The 24,811-nt window shown below is 44.1% G+C and overlaps 1 protein-coding gene across 1 annotated transcript in view; it reads left to right on the top strand.

The window, feature by feature from the left end:
• HMGA2 (high mobility group AT-hook 2) overlaps nucleotides 1-24,811 on the top strand; it is a 119,936-nt gene that overhangs the window by 90,211 nt on the left and 4,914 nt on the right. Inside the window, exon 4 of the mRNA XM_082066357.1 lies at nucleotides 5,271-5,303. Within this exon, the coding sequence (XP_081922483.1) occupies nucleotides 5,271-5,303 (33 nt within the window). The remainder of the gene's footprint in view (nucleotides 1-5,270; nucleotides 5,304-24,811) is intronic.

The raw sequence follows: 24,811 nt of genomic DNA on the forward strand, positions 1-24,811 counted from the left end.
AACTCTGATGCTCTCTGCTCTCTTCTGTAAGTAGAATAGAAGTACTCTTTGTCATCAGCTAAAGTTATTGGTGTAGCTCCTGAGATGTTGCAGGGTTTTCCAGCAGCAGTCAGGGGAGGTCAGTTTAATAAGCTAATAAATATTTTTTGAATGACCTGACTTTGTATTTGGTATTAAAAACTCAGAGGAGTGCCAAGTAGGATAGAAAATAAAGAATAAAAGTTCTGCAGATTTTGCCAAAATTCTCCACAGATTACTATTAGCCTCATTTATGAGACTGCACAGAGGACTGTGAAATCTTCTTTGAACTCTAAGGGCCAGATGGTTTTGCTGTTAGATCCTAATGACCCACAGCAGTGTGCGTACACAGACACCACGGTTGCCAGTTGACTGCAAACATGCGACGGAGGCAGGAGAATTCATGACCTGTGCTTCCAAAACACAAGCCAGTCCTGCTTGCATGGAGAGGGCATCCCCCCTCACTACTGACGGGGTAAAAAAGCATTTCTGCTGCCCCCTCGAAAGGAAGGTCGTTTCTAAAGCAAGCCGTGAGCAAACCTGGACCAGAGGAGTGAACGGCAGGCACACGATCCCATGCAGTCTGGGGCAGATTCCAGCTGATGTGGTGAAGCTGAAAGGAGGTTTTGCCCAGAGGCGAGGTCTCTCTCGCTGGCTGCGTGGGCCCCCGGTCCCAGCGTCCTATCCCTCCATGCTGGACTCAAACCAGTTAAAGCTGTAGGGCAGAACATTAGTTACCCTGCTGTCATATGGAACTGCTTGGAAGATATGATTTATTTTGGATTATATTGGTTTCAACTGGTATAACGTGAACTTCCTGATTTTTTTAGGATATGTAGACAAAAAAAAAACTAAATATGGTTTTACTCATCTTTTAATTTAGAACTACAAGTGTTTGGGTGACCTATGAAATTATTTTAATGATCTCCGCACAACACTGAGCTGTCAGCACTATAAATGTCATCCTAACTGGGTGTTAGTTTCCATCATGGTCCTTTAGTCTCACCATCAGAGCTACCTCCCTGCGAATGTCTTGTCTGTGTCAAGCTGTGGGAATAAAATGGAGAGTCACTGTTGGCAAGAAGCATCCGTCAAACATCTTCATAATAGTGAATTTGAAGAAGAAGACGTGCACAGAACATCTAGGAGCGCTGTGGGTGTGCACCTTGCCCCTGGAGCTTCAGGCACAGCAGTCAGGGCATGATTTCCATTCAAACCAGTGCTTTTCTCTCTGATTGTTAAAAATGTGTTCCAGCATTGTTCACACTAGTTGACATAGACTTACCCTTATCCTTCCTTATTTTTATAACTCTTTGAAAAGTCACAGGGTAGGAAGGAGCACGCCAGCAAATGAGAAGTGTGACAAATTGAATTTGATACTACTTTTGACTGCTGGTACAAGATGAATATGGGCTCATCCCATGAGGCTGCTCTTTTTTTTTTTTCTTTTCTCTCATAGAGAAGGCAAAACAATTGTTTGACCAGTGTCTGTATAGGCTATAAAGGTGGATCTAATATATTAGTGAAGAGTAAAGTAACAGAAAATAAGATAAAATTAGGGATGTGGTGGCAGAGGAGGAGTGGAAGAAGTGTCTTGTAGAAGAGAAACAGTTGGGCTTCAAACATCCAAAGCTTACAGCAAAGATAAAACCACCAGAAACTTTGTGTGCTTTCCTCTTCAGGTGGTTTATTTTTTTCTGTTCAAAGTTAGGAATCTTATCCTGACATTTTAAATTATTATCTTTTGCCTTAGCTCACACACTTAATAGCTTAAAGATGGCAAAATACGTTCTGCTGTATTTTGGATTTGTTCTTGTATGATAGACATTTAAATGACATGGTCATAGGATTTGTCCAACACTGTCACTTGTTGTTTCTGTCTCATACAGATCTAAGAAAGCTACTTAAGGTTGCCTTGTACTTGCATATGGTGTAAAAAACCCTGGATTTTGCTTTCAAGTGTATGGAATTTCAGTTGATACACATTCAGTGTACAATAGCAGTTTTTTAAACTTACGATGAAAATAAATTCTGGAAGTCCTGTGTTGCACAAAGCTCCCCTTATGTGTGATCACTGACAGCAGCACAAGAGCCTCTGGCAGAGCAGGTCTGCCATCTGACTGTGCACGCTTCTGGCAGGATACGTAATAGTTCAGAGCTCTCTTGTCCTGCCTACAACTTTATTTTGTTCCAAAGCACCTCTTTAAAGTCTCTTGTCCTTCTTTCTTTTTATGCGTCCAGTCTTCTTCATAACCAAGACAGATTATCTTTCTTTCCAGCTAGTTGAACATGCGGTTGCAACACTCTCTTGGATCAGAGGTGTCTCCTTTGAAGCCCTGAAAAGATCTCTTAACTCAGCACAAAGCTTAGTGCGTTGAGGCATTTGTATCTATAGCGTGTCAAAAAGTTTCCAAAGGCATCACATCCAGAACGGTTAAAGAAATGAAAGAGAGTGCTTGGGAGGTTTCTCATTATTCCTGTACACCTCAGTTCTTCTATTCTAGGGTGACCTAAGTGGGCGGGCACTGTGATCCTCGCAGGACTGGACCTTGCTGGATCTATCCAGCCCACATTTGTCCAAAAGCTCTGCCAGCCAGCCAGGCTGAAGCAGGAAAAGTAAAGCCCTGAAAACCAGCGCTTGCAGTGATTGAGCCACCACGAGCTGGAGCTCTCAGCGTGGCACGGCTCTGGCATGTCAGCAGTGTGTGCCATTAACACCGGCCAAGGGACTGAACCTGGCTTTGGACCTTTATAGCTGTGCTTCTTCCACTGAAGGGAGAAAGTGTAACACACACGGAGTTCCCGATCCCAAATCCAGTGGAAAGCTGGCTGGCAGTAAGCAAGCGCTGCCAGGGAGCTCTCGACATGAAGCCCTACGATAGCAAAGGTCTTGAATGACTAAGATTCTTGAACGCCTTGGTCAGTATATCAGAGACAGTTTCCAACTGGGCAAAGTACAATATTTTCCCTCTGCTTTTTATGAATGGCTGGATAGGATTGTGCTGGAGTCAGAGTCCCCTGTGAAATCCATTCATAAAAATAACAACAAAACAAACCAAACGCATACAAAAAACTTTCTAGGTCCAGTCCGGAGCCACTGGGTGCCAGAGGCTGGGAAAACATGCTGGCAGCTCGAGCCCAGCTATCACTGAAGGCATTCAAGGGGCTTTTTGGTGGTCTGAAAAGTATGAAGTGCTGTGTAGAAGGGCAGCTGGTAGAATTACTGTGACACATACTGGGCAGAAAGCCAGAGCTGGCCTTGTTTCAGACATTGTCTTTCCTCTCATTGAAGTGTCAGGACCTAATTCATGGAAAATTTGGTGAGTTGGCAGCTCTTTCAGAAGATTTCATTGAGCTACAGTGTGTGAGAGTCACATGAATGCAGAGTGCGCAGCCAAAAATATATGGGGATTTCTGAGCAGGAGAAAACAGTCAGCCTCTAAGAATGTCTGTGGATTTCATGTGGTTTGGGAATAAACATGCGTACAGGTGTAATCAGCTGGCAAAAAAAAGAAAATAAAGTGGAAAAGCACTAGTGGCAGATCACTGAAGAGCTCAATGAGTTCTGTACTTATGAGGGATTCCTTTGAAACAAATCATTCCTTTGTCCAAGGGCAGCAAAGGCTTGCAGTCCACCTGGAGAAGGCATCAGTAAAATGTGTGCCTTGGTAACAGCTTCTCCATTGCAAGGGAATTTATTACAAAAGGGTCCACCCTGAAGTTAAAGACGGACCCAGTCATCACATCGGGTTTTTTTCTCATATTTATTTGAGAGCAGGACTTGGAGCCTGAGGCACAAATACAAAAATATAACAGCAATAGGATTTGGCTGAATTAGAAAAAGACTGCAAATAAACAAAGCATCTCTTGTTATAATGGGATGCTTGTGGTGGGCAGTCTGAATTGAATCAGTTACGTTTAATTTACATTTTCATTGATCCTTCCCACTGAAATATTGCTCTGAAAGGCCAGTTACACTAAAATGTTTATTCAGAAATATGCCAGTTATTTCCTACTACACTGTCATGAAAATGAGTTTTTTGGCCATGCAGAGGGACAGCGTGTTGGCTTCTGCCCAAGTGAGGCACTAAAATCATGGCTGGGATTAGGAACAGGCAGGAAGGAAGGGGAGGAAGAAAATCATTGGGTGCAATTCATATACTTTGAAAACAGAGAGTCCTGGGGGGTGGGCGAAGGCAGCAGCTTTGCCCCACTGAAGTGAGAAAAGCCCCTTTGTGTTCTCAGTGTCAGGATTTCATCCTTTATCTGTGGTCTGATTGTTCCATGCTGCTTGTAGAACCCACAAGGGTCCTCACATAATCTGGGCAGTGGTGATGTATTTTAAGTGCTCCTGTATTAGTTCCTTAATCGGTACTCCTTTTCCTCCCCAAGCTGGGAATGAAGGGTGCTGGCATGTTGGTGGGTCTCCTGACTCATGTGGGGACTATGTTTCTCATTCCTGGGTGGAAGCAGCCAGACTTGCTGAGGAGTCTGTGACTGTGCCACCACATCCTGCGTGGGCAGATAGACACAACCTTCAGCTCTCCCTGCCCACACACCCAACCTGCCCAATGATAGGCATCACCAAAATTATGTCGACAGGCTCACAAGGGTCAGCACAGCATCACCTTCATGCAGCTGGAGATGTCAAACCAGAGCTTCCGAGGGCTGGAGCCACTGCCTATCCCAGCCTCCTGGCTTTGGCAGGGATGACTTTGGTTTAGTGGGAATCCCTGGCTCAGGGTTGGGGTTATGTGTCCCTCACCTCCCTGCCCAAGCTGTGCTCCTGCTCACGGCCAGCAGAGACAGCCTCCCCACAGCAGGACACTCCACTCACAGCTGGAAAAGTGTGGTAAGACAGTGAACAGCATCAGTGGAGACAATAAAATCTGGTTATACAATTAGGCCTCTCACAGTCTGATAAGTAATTCAGCAAAGTAAATCTAGCAATACCATAGAAGAGCTGAAAGATGTAACATGCTAAATAAGATTTAACCTTGGTTTTAATTATACAAACTTAATGTACTCCTCTGCAGCAACAGTGATCTGAACTGCTTCAGATCAAGGTCATAGATAGGTGTAGCAGAGGCTGAGTGTGAGAGCCGGGTATGTTCATCACTCCATTTCTGAATTGTGGGCTTTGTCTGTGTTTTGTTTCTGTTGCTGAAAACAGTTTTTCCAGCATCTGTGAAATCACAGTCAGGTGACCTCAGTGAATTTTGTTTCTCACTGTGCTTTGTTTTACTTTTCAGCCTCAACAAGTGGTTCAAAAGAAGCCTGCTCAGGTAAGAAAAGCTAATTTAAATTCTTTAGGCTATTTTAAGTGAAATCATTCTTTGGTATTTAAACTGGTCTCCTTTACTGTAAAGAATGAAGGGAAATACATCAATCGTACAAGCTGGGGGACAGTTCATGTGGTGGCCCTTGGGAAGGAGAGGAGGAAGCAGTGGAGGGTGCTTGCTCAGAAATGTCCTCTTTCTGCTGCAGCCACCTTGCGATGATAATGCATGTACAGACACACACACAAAAGTGGTGCATGACGAGTCCGGCATGTGAGAGGTATCTCAGTATGTCCTGAACGTCGGTAATGGGGGACTGCTTATGCCGAGGAGGGGGCACAGGTGTAAAATTTTTCTCCCGAAGGTCTAAAAGAATCTCTAAATCCACTAAATAAAATAGGCTGAACTTGGTCACTAGATGGGATCCATCATAAAGACTAGCAAATTTGAACTTTTTCTGTTGGATGTTATTATTCTTCTTTAACACCTTGGACAAAGTGCAAGCCACAAGGTGACATGAAACAGGTCAAACACTGCATATACAATCACCTCCATTTTCTTTCCCCAGCCTGCCCTGTATTAAAAAACCTCAAAACCAAACTCTGTCATTTTGTTACATGCGCACATGCAGATTAAAAAGACTGTGGGCATGAGATGGATTGGGCTGTGCTGTGCTACCACCATGAATATGAATGACTGCTGAGTCAAGAGCATAAAGGGTCCATTGCTTTTCTGGAAAGAGGTCTGCTTTCAGAAGGGAATAATACTTTGTTTTTCCACCTTATGGTTTTAATACATTATTGTACAGTGTACAATATTGTAATATCTACTGTAATCTGAATTAGGAGCTGTTACATAAGAAACAGAAAGCATCCTGGCTGTGAGTTAAAGGGGTGAAATGATGTAACTCTCCAAAGCATGTGCCGGAATCAGGTTTCTACACAAGAAGTCGATGTACTCACAGCAATGATGGATCTATGGCACTGGCAATAATTTTAATGTCTCCGAATGGCGGAGATAACATACAGGATGAATGTAGTAGTATTTTCAAGTGAGGTAAGTTTTTCAAGGAGAGGTAATGTCTTTTGTTAGGCCAACTTATGCAAGAAACGCATCAGTCCCCAAGGACTCACCATCTGACTACACCACACATTTCAAAGCATACCAAGTTGTTCTAATAAAAGGTGTTTCCTCTCCCTGGTCTCACTTATATCCTTCAACTCTTATGGCCACAATCAGGCTATTCCTACTACAACATGGTAGTAAATCTGCCAGTGGGCACAAAGCCAGCCATCTCCTCCGTGGCACCTGAGAGACAGGGAGGCTTAAGCCCTGCTGTACAAAGGAGGCCAAATCCAGGAGGCAGAGGCTCCTGGGAGGCTGTTTGCGTTGTGGTTTCCTCTGGTACGTAGCAGAGCTCGTATCCGCTATGGTCAGCAGAATAAAAGGGTCTAGAGCTGGTGGCTTTGCCGCAGCTTAGCCTGGCAGAAGCCATCGCTGCCGATGGCATGTGTGGCGCTACTGGCTCTCCAATCTCCCTGGGCGCTTAATCCTGCGAGTGTTTTGTTTGAACGGTAACTGAGCACAAGCCCTGGTGCAAGAGAGGGAAAAATGCCTGTGGCTGAGGCTGGGCTGGGGCGTAGGAGGACAAATAGGTGACCTGGGACTCCATCTTTTGGTAGCAGAACAAAATAACGACAGGTTTAATTGATGGTGAAGGGACGCAGGCATTTGAATCGAAGCACCAGGGTTCCCTATATGGATGTTTGCGTCCCTTCTTTCCCAAAGTGGTGACTCTGGTGGGGATGCCATAGGGTGTTTCAGCCAGCTACATGCAGCCGCTGCTGCACGATGCCTTGGCAGCATCTCTATGGTCAGAGATACACCAAGAGAGAAAGAGAGAGAGAAGAGGAGGCCCTTTGGCATTCCCAGTGGTAATGGAAATGTTTGTACAGAAAACAAGGAGGCACTGGAGAATGCATGAAAGGAGCAAGAGGGCTTTTTAGAAATCCCCAGTCATCACAACACAAGTACTGAAATTACACTCTTTAAATAATTTGTGTGCCATGTCTTCACTCAGAGAGCATTTCTTTTGTTTTAAACCTTGGCCTGAGGGATGTTCAGTGAAATCATTGACTTGTCTTTAACCCTTACTGGTTTTAACAGACCCTGCTTCCATGGTTATGCTAGCACAACATGGTGGTTTTGCTGAGTGTGTGTGCATGGCAGAAAACAAAAATGATCACTGTGAGCAAGGGCTCATGATAGTGTCTTGTTGGGACTGAAAGATGATGGAGGTAAAAGGGTGTAATTCCTGGGATGATCAGGAGCTTCATGCTGCTGGGTTTCACTTAAGTCTGGTTGCCTTTCTCCGTTTTCTTTTTACACTACTGAATTTCCCTTTAAAGGAGGGAGGTTCAGACTCAGAATTAACAAGAAGAACATGAGCTCATGCAGGCTTCCTAATCTCAGCTGTCTAAGGAAATAGTGATAAATTATATAAACATGGGGACTACATGGAAGTTCATGGAGGATAATGTAAATCTTACACTACATTCAGAGGAATCTCTTCCTTTTCCATCTGTTTCCTTCAAAATATCCTCCCAGATGGCTTTACCATGTGGCAGTCTGGATTAAGTTAGAAATGTATCCTTTCTTCATCAGTGGGGACTGTGAGAGGTTACAGTCGAGAACTGCTGTGTGATGGTGAGCGTGTTACCCCAGCCTGCCTCGGAAAAAGTGGCAGAAACTGAGTGCCGTGCCTTGAAGTTTAGTGTATTCTCCAAGATTTCTATGAGCGTCAGTTTACATCACAGTTACTCCTGTTATTGTCGCTAGTACCTAAGCCCCTTGGGTTTTTGTCCTTTTTAAAGATATGGAAACAGCAAGACCAGATAAAATTCTCGTTTTATGAATAACAGCTCTGTTACCACACTGTTTCCCAGATTTTAAGGATTGTGCAGGGTTCCGCCATGCTCTAAATCTCTTTATGAATACCTGCTATCCAGTTTAGGGCCATACCTATAGAAACTTCTGCAATATCTTCAAACATCCTCAGAGCTCTGAAAATTTACCATCGTACAGACAGTAAAAGCAGCAGTAAAACCCACAGGAACTCTGCACGCCCATATCATTAATACAAACCTTTAAATCCTGTGGTCTGTACACATCTTTGTGATGATCACTGACACATAGTCTCACACTTCCCTGGGGAAATGAGGAAAAGACAGTGAGCCTAACTGTGTGACATTGGCAAGTTTAACACTTTCACGTAAATATGTGCCTAAACCTCAAAACCAAGACACCTTTGAAAACTGCTCTGTCTCCAAAGAATGGACAGCCAGATCTTACGAGCATGATGTAGTAATATTCTTACCAAGGTGTGCAAATAAGCAGTCCAAATAGAAGTAGAAATTTCTCAGTTTCCTCATTTTTAAGCTATTTGTAGCAGCTGTAGCCTCAGCCATATGGGGGAGTTACACTCTTAAGTAATACAAAGGAAATAGATATTTTTAGGAAAACATCAAGAAAGGCATCAAAGTTTTCTGGAAACAGGACATGTTTTATTTTTATCATTTCTTGAGAGAATAAATACTGTGAGTGTAGAACAGCCCTTTGAAAATCTTGTAATCTCTTTGGGAGGTCTATTAAAATCTCAAATACTTGAGAATCCTTTGTATGTGAGTCTGAAAGACAGCATATCAGTCAGAAAGACAGTGATCGGTCAGAAAAGTACGCATAAAGTATACACAGAAAAGTGTACACAAAAAAGTGTACAGAAAAAGTACACAAAGCACACATAAAGTGTACTTTTCTACCTAATGCCCAATGTTACATGCTTTTAAAACAACGTCCAAAAAAAAAGTCAAATCTCAACAGGAATAAAAGGTAGAAAGTTTTATTTTGGGTAGGAAAGAAAATGCAGGTTCACTGTATTTTTTCCTGTTACTCATTTCTCAGTCTTGGTATCAATAAAGTTATGCAGATTAATTAGTCAAAACATATATACAGCTCACACCCTCAAGTTATATGCGTTCCTCAGCTGCATCCGTTACATGTGCCTCCTCAATGCAGGACATAGTAAATGCTGAAAGCATCAGACAGTCTTTGCAGCCCAGGAGCTACATCTGTGATTCACACACTCATACGCAGCCCCAGAGCAGGAGAGTTGGTGAGCAGAGCTGAGCCTGGGACTTGTGGTGGTGGCGTGACTGTTACCCTGGGACACCCTGGCTGGTGGGTGCACATGCTATGACACCTCTCTGTGATGTGCAACAAATCTGTACTTCCACAAGCTTCAGGCATTCTGTGTACATGCTAGCCACCACATGTGGATTCATTTTTTTTCCCTTCTTGGAAATCCTGGAGATAAATGTGGTAGAAATACTCCAGAGATCCACTATAGCAGGTTGAAGAGAGCATGTGCCACTGTCCCAGCCCACCCTGTGTCCTGCTGAGCTGAGAATATTGCAGCCTTACTCAACTGAGAACTGAAAACCTCCACCTTTGGGGTTGACCTGGTGCCCCAGGGTTTCATTGCTCTTCGCACTGCCTCCAGCAAGCTGTGTCATGCACTTTTTCTGTATTTACTGATATGGAGATTTAAAAGGCTGAGGGAGCTGGGTCTCTTTAGCTTGGAGAAGAGGAGACAGAGGGGTGACCTCATTAATATTTATAGATATGTAAAGGGTGAGTTTCACAAGGATGAAGCCAGGCTCTTCTCGGTGACAACCAATGATAGGACAAGGGGCAATGGGTGCAAACTGGAACACAGGAGGTTCCACTTAAATATGAGAAGAAACTTCTTCACAGTGAGGGTGACAGAACACTGGAACAGGCTGCCCAGGGAGGTTGTGGAGTCTCCTTCTCTGGAGACATTCTTCTGTAACCTCATCTAGATGTTCTTGCTCCGGCAGGGGGATTGGACTGGATGATCTTTCAAGGTCCCTTCCAATCCCAAACATTCTGTGACTCTGTGAAAGTTGTCAGTTCCCATAGGAGTAAAACTTTATTTTCCAGTGGTATGTGGAATTTTATACCTCAGCATAGGGCAAGTCTGTGTGTGTTATATACCCCACTCCAGAACACCTTTTGAAAGGCTGAGTTAGCTTTTTTTTTTCTTTAAAGCAAATACTGAAAGTTTTCCCAAAAAGAGCAGTAGAGGACATCTTCTATATGCGCTGGAGGCTCTTTATACCATGTGAACACGTGCCGATCAAGTGTATATAACAGCTCCATGAGCCCAGACCAGCTGCACCTCCCCATGTGGAGCTGCTCAAAGCTTTCCCAGTGGCGCTGAGCCGCAGACCTGCTGTGGGACCTTCGAGTTTGGTGCCCTGCCTCCCACCACCACCAGGCAGGGGGACGATGCTTGTTGGAATTTGTCAGAGGTTTTGCATAAATAGTGTCATGATGAAATAACCTGTTTTTATTAACCCTTTTCCCCATAGGGTGTTCTTGGAATTTTTGCTTTTCCAAAACTTCACAATATTATGATCACTTAGGGACTGAGTTTTTTTAAATCCAGTTAGGGTTTGATTTTGGTTTTGAACACATTTGCTTTGCAAAATCCTTTCAAATTTTGCTCTGCAAACATTTTTTTCTGATTCAAAAGCATCATTTTAACAAATGGATAAAAATGTCATGGGAATTCTTACGAAAAATGGCTTCAATTTGAAAATTACATTTCATTGTTACCAGTTCTGCCTTTTATATTTCAAACAACATGTAAGGATTGCTTGGTATAAAATGAAAAAGAACAGAATCATAATAAATTCATGGACTGGAGCCAGAATCCTTAAGAAATCAGATGGGTGCCTGTACTCCAGGAATAGACCTACCATTGCTCTGGGAGAGATTTGAATTTGATTTTAAGGAAATCAGGAGAGTCTCTTGCTTTCCTTCATGGATGCAGTAGATGGAGTCTTGTGGAGGATGCTGGGCTTTACATCCTTGCCTTCTTTCTTCTGCCAAGGCAAGATGGTGGCAACTGCATTATATGGTTTCCAAAGGAGGACATATTCAGTCTTCTTTTATAGTTGGTTTATTGTGACAGGGAGATGGAATAGTTTGTGTGATGACTGAAAAAAAAAAAAAAAAAAAAAAGAGCACAGTTTTTTGAAATAAAAACAAAAAAACAGGAGGAAAAACATAGAAGTTGCAATTACCAGTTCTATGAAGAGATGAAGCACTAACCTTTGCTGTGAGTGAGGGCTAGTAGAGGAAATCAGGTATTTCTGACAGCAAATATTTTGTTACTTATATGACACAATTTCTGAATAGATTCTGAATAACATAATTCAATGATGCTGCACCTAAATACCAAAATCAGTGAAAGATTCAGTTTTCCAAGGTTTTAATTTTTTATTATTGTCATTTATTACATAGCTATGATAGAGTAACATTTTTCAGATGGCTGCTTTCAGAAATTTGGGTGTAAAAAATGAAACAAATAAATAGAGACCAGAAGGAAGGGAAGAAAAGGGAAAAAACTATCCTCAAGACAGGAGTATATTCAGATATTCAGTCACTTTTAAAGAATCATAAATCAGAAATATATACAGTGATCTGAAGATGTAGGTTGCTGCTCTGGGAGGCAATGGTTTTTTTATATTTTGTAGTTTCTCTTGTTGATGGTGGTAGGTACATGCTGGCCTCTCAGTTCTGGGGTGGCAAACACTTTGCTAGCCTGTACAGTCCCACACACTACACACTGGGACCACAGAATCATCTACCACAAATCAATTATTTTATAAAAATTGCTTTTGCTCACAGCTCATTTGAGTAGTTTCTTCAACTGAACCCTTCCTGCCAGTAATGAAAATATAGAAAGAGCTCACCCAACATTTCCACCATTTTGTGGAGAACTCGAAGGAAACAGACACGTTTTTTACAAAGGTAGTTAACATTCAAGTGTGCATCATAAACCACTGCTACACTTCAGATATGCAAATAAGCTCTGTAATCCAGCACTAAATCTTTTTATATACCCAGAGATACACAAACAGCCCCGTTTCCCTGCAGGCAGTGTTTGGGTGTTCAAAGAGAAGCACAAGCTGCCCAGGTCCCAGAAAAGAAACAGGATTTTGAATGGTTCCTTCCGTTAAAGATTTTTTGCTGACTGAATTAAGCATCCCCTTGCTTGGCATACCATTGGCACGTGAGGCAGGCTGAGGTGCCTGTCCCCATGTCCCTGCACACTGCCTAAGGAGCAGAGGTCCCCTGATCAGCACTGTGCCAGGTGAGCCTCTTGCCTCCTTCGAATCCATCAACAGTGAGCACTGTGGTGTGCAAGTCCCCTTCTAGGCAAGTGGCTTGATGCCCCTTCTACTAAAACCAAAGTGCTGATGCTCCCTTTTTGCCTAAGGGAGTTATAAGAGTGCACACACAGAATCAGAGAATAGTTGGGGTTGGAAGGGACCTCTGGAGATCATCTAGTCCAACCCACCTGCTAAAGCAGGTTCACCTAGAGTAGATTGATAGGAATTTGTCCAGGCAGGTTTTGAGTGTCTCCAAAGCAGGAAACTCCACAACCTCTCTGGGCAGCCTGTTCCAGTGCTCTGGCACCCTCAAAGTAAAGAAGTTTCTCCTCATATTCAGATGGAACCTCCTGTGCTTCAGTCTGTGTCCATTGTCCCTCATCCTGTTATTGAGCACCACTGAAAGGAGACTGGTCCCATCCGCTTGACACCCACCCTTGAGATATTTATAAACATTTATGAGATCCCCTCTCAGCTTTCTCTTCTCCAGGCCAAACAGACCCAGCTCTCTCAGTCTCTCCTCATAAGAAAGATGCTCCAGACCCATAGTCATCTTTGTAGCTCTCCACTGCTTTCTCTCCAATAATTCCTTGTCCTTCTTAAACTGGAGATCCCAGAACTAGACACAGTACTCCAGATGCAGCCTCACTAGGGCAGAGAAGAGGGGGAGGAGAACCTCCCTTGACCTGCTGGTCACACTTTTCTTAATGCACCCCAGGACACCATCGGCCTTCTTGGCCACAAGGGCACATTGATTTGCTGTGACTAAAAAGGAATCAGATTTAGCAAGATATTTTTGCTCCATGGCCTGTCAGGGACGGTCTGGGAGACTGAGAGTCTTGCCTGCTGGAACGTGCTACTTGGAGCTGTTGTGTCCTTGTCAGCCAGTTTCTGAGTCAGTCAAAGAGCAGAAGTGCCATGGCATAGCCTGGCACAGGAGGAACCTTCAGCTCTGAACAGTCACAAGGCAAAAAAGGGTTATTTTAACTGTTCAGATATGCAACACTTAATTCCCGTGAGACAAGCCCTGGAGCGGGAGGCAGCTTTCTGAATGCAGTGCTGGTCACACATTTTTCAATACAGACATGCTCTCTGGTCACTGCTCTTTCCCTGTGTGCTGCTCAATACCTGTCCCTAAAAGCACGCAGAGACATTGAGGGACTACACTCCTTGTGCAGCACTTGGAGCAGGTGCTGCAGTTGGTAGTAGAAGGCTGGAGGCTGAAGGGGTGAGATAAAATATTTTCCTAAGTCAGCAGTGCCCCTCTTTGCCCCCTCCTCACCTCCTCCCTGGCTTGGGGAAGAAGTCCAAGACAGCCCGTGATGGCTGTGGATAGGATGGTTTTGTGTTTGACCCCATGGCTGTGGCCACAGAAGTTCTTTAGGGAGATACTCCATCCAGTTCACAACTTGGCTCCAATTTGACATGAACCAAAATCTCGCTAAGCCAGAAGAGAAGAGGCTGTGACGTGTGCTGGGGAAACACCATTGAGGAAGGTGGCTGGGCCGGGAACAGTGTTTAAAAAAATGTCGAGTCAAGAGTAAATTAAACAGTGCTACTTTTGCATATACGTGCTACGCATTTTGACCAAGATTTCCAAAAGTAACAAGAGTCTGTGCTGTGAACACTTGGGTATCTTATTCTAGGCAGTACTTGGCTACCCTCTGAAAATTTGGATTATTTTAAGATGTTTCTAGAATGATATCCACAAAGTTGAAACTACCAGAAGCCTCTGGACTTAAAGCAACAAAAATAATCAAAACGCTAATAAGGAAAGATGAGGTTTGTCAGAAGGCAGCACAGAAAGAAAGCGCTGTTTGCTGAGAGCTTGGTTACTGAGCTTTTCATAAAAACTCTACATCTTTCACAGTCAGCATCATTGTTACTCCTCCAAACCCATCTGAAGTCACTGAAAGATGCCCGATTTCCTGACATAAATGTTATTAATTGATACTCCAGGGCTGTAACCCAGATGATCTGCCTCACTGAAAAGCAGGGGATGTGAACCTTCTATGCAGCCTTTTCTAGAAATTGCTACATCTTTTCTGTGCCAGTTCAGGACCATAGAAATTCTGTTGCAAATTGTATGTTCAAAATGAGGTATGCTGCAATGGAAGTGGAAAAAGGTAAACGCAGTGAAAATTGAAGTTAAGACTGATGAAAATACATTTTTGTATCTGTTAAATAATTTGTGAGGATGGTCAGTTACAGTATTTGCCTACCAGAACTATTAAAGATTTGGCTAGGGAAAAGAGCAATATGCTCAGCCTTTATTAACCGATATACGTCTTTAAACATGTTCTGGAAGGAAGTAATAAGAAGCCAATATCGTGTTTTATGCTGGAGTTTCCATGACATCTGGGGAGTTTTATAGGATCCCCGTGTAGCCCAAAATAACAGTCTTGGAATAGAAGAAGCAGCATTTCTCAGCTACTCTGTCAGTCACTGTGGAGCATTTGTGGAATTCGGTGAATTTAGTTTCTTGAAATCAGTGCTGCCATGATCCCCTGGGGTGACATCTGGCCTCTCTGGGCAGCTTGTGACACCTGTGCCAAATGCTAAAGCTGGACCCACAAGCATGCCTCCTCCCTTGCAGCTCGCAGAAAACAACTCAGGCAAAGGATCCATTAAAGTCAGCATGAAATAAAATCATGACAGACACTTCGAAACCATTTTCCCTGGTGGAACTTCCATCCTTTATCGCTTCTGTTGGTGCTCTCACTGTGCTGTTCCTCAGTGCTGTGATGGTGTGAAGCTCTGGCTGCGACAGACAGGCTGCTGTCTGGGGGGCACATTGAGAGCTCATGGTCATCGGTTGCTCTTTGGATTTTGTGAGCATGGTGCTGCTGTGTTTATAGATAGAGTAAAAGGTTTGGGAGTGTCACAACCTCTTAGTAGACTATGCAGTGAGAATTGTGCCCCTAGGTACTTCATATTGAAGGCTACAGGGGTACGTAGGTGGTTTTCAGACATCAGCACATTGCCAAGCAGTGTATGAAGGATCTAAACCTTTGGGCAGTCCAATGTTTACAAGCATCTTGAATTCATCCTTATAGGACCTAAATAAATAAATGTGCTTTTCTGACACTGAGGAAGGAAAAAAAGCCATTCAAAATGACTGCCTGACTGTTGGACATCATAGCACTCACATCACCATAGCAAACTGCCTCATGGATCCTGTTTCATTGGGATCACAATGCCGTAAATGTGAAATTCCTGATGAAGTCTGCTCCAACAGATGGTGAGCATCACCATGATGAAGTTCTGCTGCTGATCCCGTTGTAAGGCACTTCTGGAAATGCTAGAATGTTTTCAGAAAACGTTAGCCAAAATCTCTCTTTAGAAGTGACTGTTGCTTAGATTAAAAAGGGATATAATATCATGAATGTACTTGCTTTGCTTCTGCTCTGTCAATGTAGCCACATTGTTCAGAGCTGATCTCTGATCTCAGGTTTGTGGAGTTATTTGCCACACAACAACCATGGGAAAGAGAGAAATTAAAAAATGAATCACCCACATTCTGCCCGAATTCAGATCTCAGATTTCCCACATCCTGGTATTTAATTTCTCACAGAGTTACCAATGGTTGATCTCACGGCAGGATTAGTGGGAAGAAAAATGAGAGCTCCATTGAAACCAGACTTGAGTCTGAAGGAAGGGACATGTGAGCTCTAGGACCCAGGAGATATCAGATTCAGGGCAGTGACTGGCTTCTACCGTCTCCCCTTCCCTGATTCTCATGCTTATTTTGAGGTAAAATCTGGAAACTGAAATCAGAACAGCAAAGAGACAGCTACAGTATGTTAGGTGGCTCGCCCATCAGTTTAATAGTCTCCTGAGAATGGTATTATAATAATGAGACATTAACTGTAATTTATATTAGTATTTTTTTATGTTTAGGAAGAGGTGAATAGATTAATATTAAGATGTAAATTGCGGTAAATCTGCCTTGCTCCTAAAAAAAAGGTTTTGAACACACATTTCCACCAGGATACCTTTTCTGATTTGATTATAGAATATAGATGTGTTCAACTGGAAAAGAAACTCCCATAAAAGGTTCTGTAATCAAAAGGAAATAATCACTAACTGTTCGGTTGGACAGCCCCACTCCCTTTGAATCAGACTGTCTTGCTTAGAGAAAGAAATAGCTTTGCCCTGTGGTAGCACAGACTGTGGTGCAGCTGGAGCTTGAAAAGTTGGGTTGCTGCTCCATGCTGACGAGGACTGTCCTTTATCACCCTTTCCACGAGACTCTGTGGAGATATTCAATAAGTTGAAAAAAATCTTTAAATGCATTGCTCTAAATCCTTTAGGAGTTGAACATATTAAGAAGATAAGAAGAGTATGTCATTAAACCATAACTACCCTTTTTGGATTACCTGGTATTTGTACATTTATTGGCAAGAATGCTTAAATTAGGGATATATTTTTAGCCTGCAGCATTACATAATAAAATAGAAGCAGAATTCTTTGCAGGGGATGGGGGGGCAAATTTATAAGAACCAACACAAACTTCTCTGATTTTGCATTTTCGCCTGCACAAAGAGGTGATCCATGGTTACACAATCAGTAAAGTTTGCAAGAAAAGCATTCCCATTACCGTGTTTTGCTCGGGAGTCTTCACCCTGCCTTGTGCTGCAGACCTGCTGTTTAGTCTGAAACTGAAAATTAAACCCAGAACTTCAGCTCTCAAAGTGAAATACTCTGCTTTATTGCCACCACACAGCCTCACCAGTGTCTGTGTGGCAAGATCTATGATTAAACTCTTCAGACGTTTTTAAAAGCATTTTACAAGTCTGTCAAGCTTTAGTGCTTTTGTTTTGTTTGAGGTTTTTGTTTTCAGAAGAAAATCATTTAGCTGAATTATGCCACAAAGTCTCACATGAAATCTGCTGAACCAGATTGGAGAACCCAGCTCGCTATCTTGCAGAAATATGTTTCTCATTTTGGGGGGTGGGGGACGCTTTTCTGAGGATAACCTGGGGAAGGTAGAGCCCTGTACGTTAAACTCTGTTCTTCAGAAAGAAAGAAAGAAACAAACAAACAAACAAAAATGGGGGAGGCTGAGGAAGGGTGACGGCAGTGTGGTGCAGGCAGCAGCATGGCGTGGGCAGGAGCAGGGCATGGGCAGCACCATGGCGCAGGCAGGAGCATGGTGGGGCTGTACAGGCCTCTTGGCCTCAGGGCTGGCGCTCATAAAAATGTCCCTGGTGCAGTTCCATGTGAAAGGCTCTTTTATCCCCCCTTCCCGCAGCCCCTCTCCAGCGGGTGCGCGGGCCTGGGCCCGGCGGCTGCCGCTCGTCCTTCCCGCATGGCTGGGCCCTAATGAGGTGTGTGCGGCTCTTGGCTGCAGGTTTTCAATCTCTTTCTTATTACTTCAAAGCTGCTGCTCCGAGGTTCAGACAAGTTTGATCACTTGGTAAAATCTCTCAGCTGGGATTCAAAGGGGAAGACACTTTCTTTTATTAGTTATCATTATAGATAGATAGCTGTTCCCAAACCGCAGTTGCCAGTGGCTCCGTTGACCGAGACAAAATGCTTTTTTAAGTGATAAAGGATCGGAGGTGAATAACTTCTGGCAGTTGCTTCCTGTCTGTAACAAGCAGTCATTTTTAGGGGGTGGAAAAAAAGGAGAAGAGAAATCTAACAGGCCTTACTTTATTCTCCTTTTCATGTCCTAAAATAGTGGGGCATCGAAAGGTAAATGGAGTGGGTTTGACTTTTGTTTCAAAGCCTGTCCTAGCATTCCATTCCCTACTCCATTCTGGGACAACTTCACCGTAGTTCCTCTGTCGCCCAACATAAAATACGCACAGGAATCAGTGCTGTTCTGAGTACCGCAGGGCTCAGGAGGAAGCCACACTCCCTCAGGCTCACCTGTGTGGGCTCCACTGTCCTTTTGGGCTTTGGCGTCTCCGCTGCCACAAGAAAACAGAGCTAATGCAGTGACCTGCAGTGTTTCAGTGGACCGTACAAGCCTAAGGATTTTTTAAGACTGGAATCCACCCTTTTTTGCTTTTTTGTCTAATTATGGACGTACATGTTAGCAATTAGAGACTATTATCAGAGCCTCTGCTCCGAATTTTGGCTCTGGAGTGTGGTGTGCTGTGTGAATGCAGAGCAGTTTACCACTCCTCTGGTTTACAGCCTCCACAAGAGGTTTGTAAGAGCAGCTTCTCAAAGTTGGGGTTAGTCCAACTCAGTTGTATATGTTTCTAACAGTGCCGCTGCCTTCTTTTCCTTAATATTTTATTTCCTTCCCTTACAACTGTTTACATCTTGTAGGGTTGAAGCTCTCCAAGACAACACACGTCTCTGTCAGTGTTAGCATAGCACCTTTGATTGCTTCAAGCACCATTTTCACTTTAGGTCTGTGCTTTGCAGACTTTAAATGGTGCTTCCTGCAAAATTATTCTGACTGGTACTGAGATTTTGCTGGAGATTTTCACTCCCCTTTTAATCACATGGGGAACAGATTTTTTCAAAGTGTTTTGACCTGCTTAGGTCAAAAAGGCACTTGCTGTACTCAGATGCCAAAACACGTTTAAGAAATCTGGCCTGACGTAATTTAGACAGCTGAGTCTCAGTTTCAAAAGGCTTCAGCAGCACAGGCTTCAGTGCTGAGTGACCTGCTGCTTTGCAGAAACCTCATTGCTGAGTTAACTTCAGGGCTGCTCTAAAATCCTTGGCAAAGTTGGGCATCTGGAGCTGAGGTTCATTCAAGCTTTCATCTGTAGGAAATGTTCAGAGGCAGAGCCTAAGGCAGGTACTTTTCAGGGTATCTAAATGTAGGCCAGCCTCATTCCTCTCTCTGGGTGTGAGCCCTCCTAGATTTAAAAATCCTGTGTCAGATAAGCCCTTTTTCTCAAAGTAACCAGAGAGACTCATCCATTATCACTCCATTACATCAAACAGCTCTCCTCCTAGGAGATAAGCTAGGAGATAGAGAAATGTTTTTCTATCTCCCTTAATCTAACAGGAAGAAGAAATTTGAAACTATGTTTAAAGCAGGCTGTTCTAACTTAAAGGTCCTGACCCATCCTGTCCTGAGGGGATCCTCCTAAGCACTGTCCTGGTCCCCTCCAGTTATCTGAACCTGTTACTCAAGGACTAAAACTTGGCCAAGCCTTGTGAGACACTTCCTCCAGCAGAAGAAGGGGATATGTAGGAGTGGTTACAGAATCACAGAATGGTTGGGGTTGGAAGGGACCTCTGGAGATCATCTAGTCCAACCCACTTGCTAAAGCAGGTTCACCTAGAGCGGATTGCACAGGTTTCTGGCTGTGGAAGGATGGTAGTGTAGCTCTCTCTGACCTCAGCTGCTGGTGAGCAAGGCCCAGGCCAACAACAGCAGCAGAGTCCCAGGGCAGCCCCAGCAACTTCACTATGGCTGCCCGATCTTGTTCACTTCCTTCGACAGCTAGGGATGCGAATTATCCAGTAATCCCTGTGAGCAGCGTTTTTGCTAGTCAAGCAGTGTTGTTCCAGCAGTGAGAGGACACCCTTCATTTGCTTACTAACTATGCAGCCCAGAAGGCACAGGCTGGTCACCTGCAGGACAGCATCAGTGTTTTGCTTTATTCTTTCTGCTCCCTTTCCATCCCTCACAAAATATTCTTGCTGTTGGTTGTGTATTGCCTTTCTGAGTGTGGAAACTTTGAGGACATCTCCAAGTCAAAATGATCTTTGAGACTTGCCAGCCACTAGACTGCTCCCAAGAGCATTAGTTATCTCTGCACGTGCCCACCAGCATGAACTTGGGCATTGGGAAAGTTAAGTAACAGCTCAACAAGAGTGCTTGCCGATATCCAAATATTGGACTCACACTATGGCCAAGTCTGTAGTCTTTTGAAGGCCAAGGTCCTTAGGTGACAAGGTGGACCATTAGAGGCTAAGTCCATAGAGACTGAGACATTTAAAGCAAGAATATTGGTTTCCACCCCTTAAATCTCAACCCAATCAGCTGCCGCCTCTCTATTTATCTCTCTGTTTAATGTCATTTAAGTATGGAGAGTTTTGCTTCCTTGGGGGTACCTGCCTGCTTACTGCTCCCAGGGCTGTCCGATGCCTTAGTCACTGACTGTGAAAATAGTGCTGGGAGAGGGCAGGGGGTCTCAGAACTGCTCTGTAGGCAGAGGTTTTAACTGTGCTTTTAACCACCAGGCTAGAGAAGTTGTGCTCCTTCCTACATGCTGGCAGTGACAGTGCACAGAAGTTGCTTGCTGTTTGGCCGGTCAACTCACCTATATCCAGGCACAGTTTCTGTGTTGAAATAATTTCTTTAGATGGCCTTCTTAAAAACATGTTTTAATCCAGCAGCAAGAAGAGTTGTGTGCTCTTTCTATATGTGCTCATGGTGATCTCTTCTGCCCTAATAAATTTTTTAATTGTGATTTATGAAGTAAATACCTGTGACAATTTGAGCTCTGAATCCAGCTTCTTAAATTAAACTGCCTTACTACTGAGTGACAGATGTCACTGAGCTCGCCAGTGAGCTTTGCAGAGAGTGAAGGAGGTCGAAGCAGGCGATCCCACCCTAATCCTCACCCAGAGCAAGCCTGTTCTAGATGTCTGTCAGTGCTTGAAGAATTTCTAAAGCCGTTTGGTGCACTGGCCCGTGGAGCAGTTGGGTTGTCACTGTGTCTCAGCTGGGCACAGCCTGGGCCACTGCATCTGCAATAGGAGACACTGGCTTCAAGGACTCCTCTGAAAATGTTAGCTTGCATGCCAGGGGATTTCAGACAAGTTAACAGCAGACAATGGCCCACAGTTTGCAAGTTGCTCTTGTCAGCAGTTATTTTTGACATATCTATTCAAGCATACCCTCTCGGGCTTAGAAAGCAGCCAGCAAAATCTGTGCCAATAGCTAATACTTTGTTATAAGATAAAAGCTCTGACAAATTCAGAGGCATTACTGTGATCCTGCAGTTCATCTCACAAAATCGGTTCTAGTTTTTAAAATCTGTGGTTCAGAAATTCATGTGCAGAAAGTGAAAAAAAACAATTGCCAGTGAGTTTCTCAAGGCAAAGACAATTAACCTTGAAGAAGCCATAAAGGAACTTTGCACCAGGGTATTAGAACCAACATTTCTACAAAAATACCAAATGGTTGCCCTTCTGCAGGTGGAGGGAGTACTTCTCTCAAACACCAACAATTGTCTCGTCATCAAGTTTTGTTGTGACCACTTTGTGTGGATGCACCAAAAAAAAGAAATGCAGAGGACATACAAAGACCAAACTAAGCTTGTCTCTTCTTGAGGATACCAGGATGCTACTGGCTGCTTGTACTACCAGAAAAATAGCCCTCACCAACCAAATGTGGATCACCAAATGGAGGTCTTGGGAAGGGGTCTTTTGGAACATGAGGTGGCTGTGACCTGAAAAGATACTGTAGTAGCTCCATTCTGGATGATGCCACCTCTGAGCTTTAGGAATGAGGTGCACATGCTAGTGGTTATCAAGTCCCATGTTCCTGCAGTATACACCAGATTGTTTTTCCACAGCAGAGAACCTTCAAAAGCAGAGATGCAGCATCATGGCTCTGGACAGAGTTAGTGGGTCTGCGCATCTCAGCATTGCTGTTATATGCCCTTTTAGGTGTCCCAGGGGATCACAGACATCCACGCAGAGCAGGTGGGCATGACACAGGAGACCAGCACCCTTCTGACCTGGCTGCTGGATGCCAGATGAGATACCCAGGTCATCTAAAACAGACCCAGGCTCCTATCTTCAAGCAACCAGATCCCACCAAGGATGTCATACTTTGAAATCCTGTGTTGGGCAAGCCCAAATAAGCATACTGGCTGCAGATAGCACTTCTAACTGAAGCCTGCTGTCCTGCCTCCTGGTTCTCTTTTGTTATCTTCACCACTGTTAAATCCAGGCTAACAACAGCAGTGTCAGCCCCCTGCAGCGTAGCCCTTCTGAGAGCAGATACCTGCTGTGAGCCACTGGAAAACGTCTGTCTTTTCTCTCCTGCTGGGACCCACCCAGCAGCAGTAGGGTGTTGCAGTGAGGGGGCTGCACTGATGGTTCTTAGTCCAGTGTCCGTGTCTGCCAGCTGCTCACCAGTGATATCCCTCAAGAAAAGACCCGTTAGACATTTGTCCACTTAGGAGCTTTGGAGAAAGTTTTCTTGCTGCTTTTTTTAGGGAGAGACAGCAGCTCCCTATCACTCCCAGCTTGGTAGGGCAGTTATAGCAATTAAGAGTGGAAACAGCTCAGAGTGCTGGCTTGCAGTTTGTCTTATAAAAACACACTGTGATCTGTAGTAACTCAGGATAAACGTACCCATGGGTGCAACCACCAAGGACAGGTTGTGCCAAGTAAAACTGCTTCTGCAGCGCATCCCTGTGTCAGCCCCTGAGGATGTATGCGGCGCACATGGATGTTCAGGGAGCCACCTGGGATATTGTCTTAGTATCAGGGAGTAAAAGCCTGAGCTGTGCATCTGAGGACTTACCCTGCCCTTCGGGTGCGTGTCCTGTTCACCCTGAGCTCTGCGTGGCTCTGGCTTCCCTGTTAGCTGGGTCCGACCTGGTTAGTTTGAAGCTTTCTCAGGTTTCTCTTTGCAGTCTGCCAGCCCAGCCTGTTGTGAGCTTGCTGTGGCAGAAAACAAATAACCAGGGGAGTAGCTGTTCAAGGCAAAACTGGGTCGATGAACATTTACGCTCAATTAACACATGTCACCATTCTGGCTCCACAACTACAGTGAATGCACCTCAAAAGTGAGAACAACCTGAATTAAGGCTGCCGTGTAACCTGAAACCTTTGCTTCTTGGCTGAGCGGTTCCTGTGGTGGTGTTGCTGAATTTATGCTCTGCATGGCTATCCCGCTGTGACCGAGTGACTTGGATTTCTCATGTCTGCTCTAATGACCCTGCTTTCCTTCTTGATTTTTGCCCTTCTCTTCAACTTGAGCGGAAGCACGTCTGGACCTACAAAGTATTTAACTCCAGCCCCAGTTCCTCCATCAGCTTTTGACTCAGGGACTACTCCTATGATATGTGGCTATGCCATTGACCTTGGTGGGTCTGTGAGGACTTGTAGGTGCCTGGAGGATGCCACGTGATGGTATAGCATCCTTCCCCTGAGGCACCCAACGCTCTGATGTGCCACACAGTGCACTTCAGTGAACCCTCTGGCTGAACCAACTCAATGCAGAGCCAGTTTGCAACTTCTAGGGGGTGCACAGTTTTCAAAACAACTGCCTTCCTCCATCTTTTGGGAAGAAGTGCATGTGGGTGCTGTCGAGGCAAAGGATTGAGCATCATGGCTGCATAACCTACTGATGTTTGCAAGTGCAAAAAAATCCCGCTCTGTTCCTGTGTTATTCATCTGCATTTCCTCTATCAGAACCTCGACTCGCTTCTTCCGTTGGGTCCATGCATATGTCTGATTTGTATTATCCCTTTGTTTGAACTGTAAGCCCTTCATAGCTGCAGACATGTCTCCGTGTGTGTCTTCAGAGGCAACTTACATGATAGGTTGGCTTAAAACCACCTGTAACTGAGCTATCTTAGGCTTTTGCAAGGAATGAACTTAATGCAGGAAAGTTTTCTTTTTGCTGCACAACAATCTGATTCCTTTGCAAGCTTTTCTTCATGAAAAAGGTCTTTCCCAAGACTGGTGTGGATTTGAAGTCTGCCAGTCTTAAATGTTTTTTTTATAATTAGTTTAATATTTAAATATTTTTTGATTTTTAGCTTGGTATTTGGTTTCTCATCTTTACAGGTACTAAGGTACACACATTTGCATATACATATGCAGATGACAAAAACTTATCCTTCATTACATGAACTTATATATATATACACAAGAAGGAAGAACTTCTCACTGATTTTCTTGGTCACTGCAGCAGGGGCTACAAGAAAAAAAAAATATTGTGAGTTTCACAGTAAAAATCACTAGAATGGGCAACCCTAATTAAAAAGAAGTATGTCCTTCCACATACTTTGCCTTTCCCCCATCCTGCTTATTCTGTGATCGGGAGTCCACCTTCATGGAAAACGAGTCCATCAGGTTTCAGTAGTCTCCTGGCAAGCCAAGCATAAAACAAAGCGAGCTGCCACTCGGCGCCCATGTGTGCACAGCCGTCTTCTGGGAGACGATGCCGAGAGGCTCCAGGCTGACTGTGGTACTCTAAGGAACTCAGCATGTGATCATCATCAAATACCACAACATGGCTACCTGTATTATGTTAAGGGCACAGAACCCACAGTCATAATTTTTAACTGAAGTACTTGGTTTGGAGGC

The sequence above is a fragment of the Streptopelia decaocto genome, assembly GCF_964273445.1.
Source record: "Streptopelia decaocto genome assembly, chromosome: 1".
Classification (NCBI taxonomy): domain Eukaryota; kingdom Metazoa; phylum Chordata; class Aves; order Columbiformes; family Columbidae; genus Streptopelia; species Streptopelia decaocto.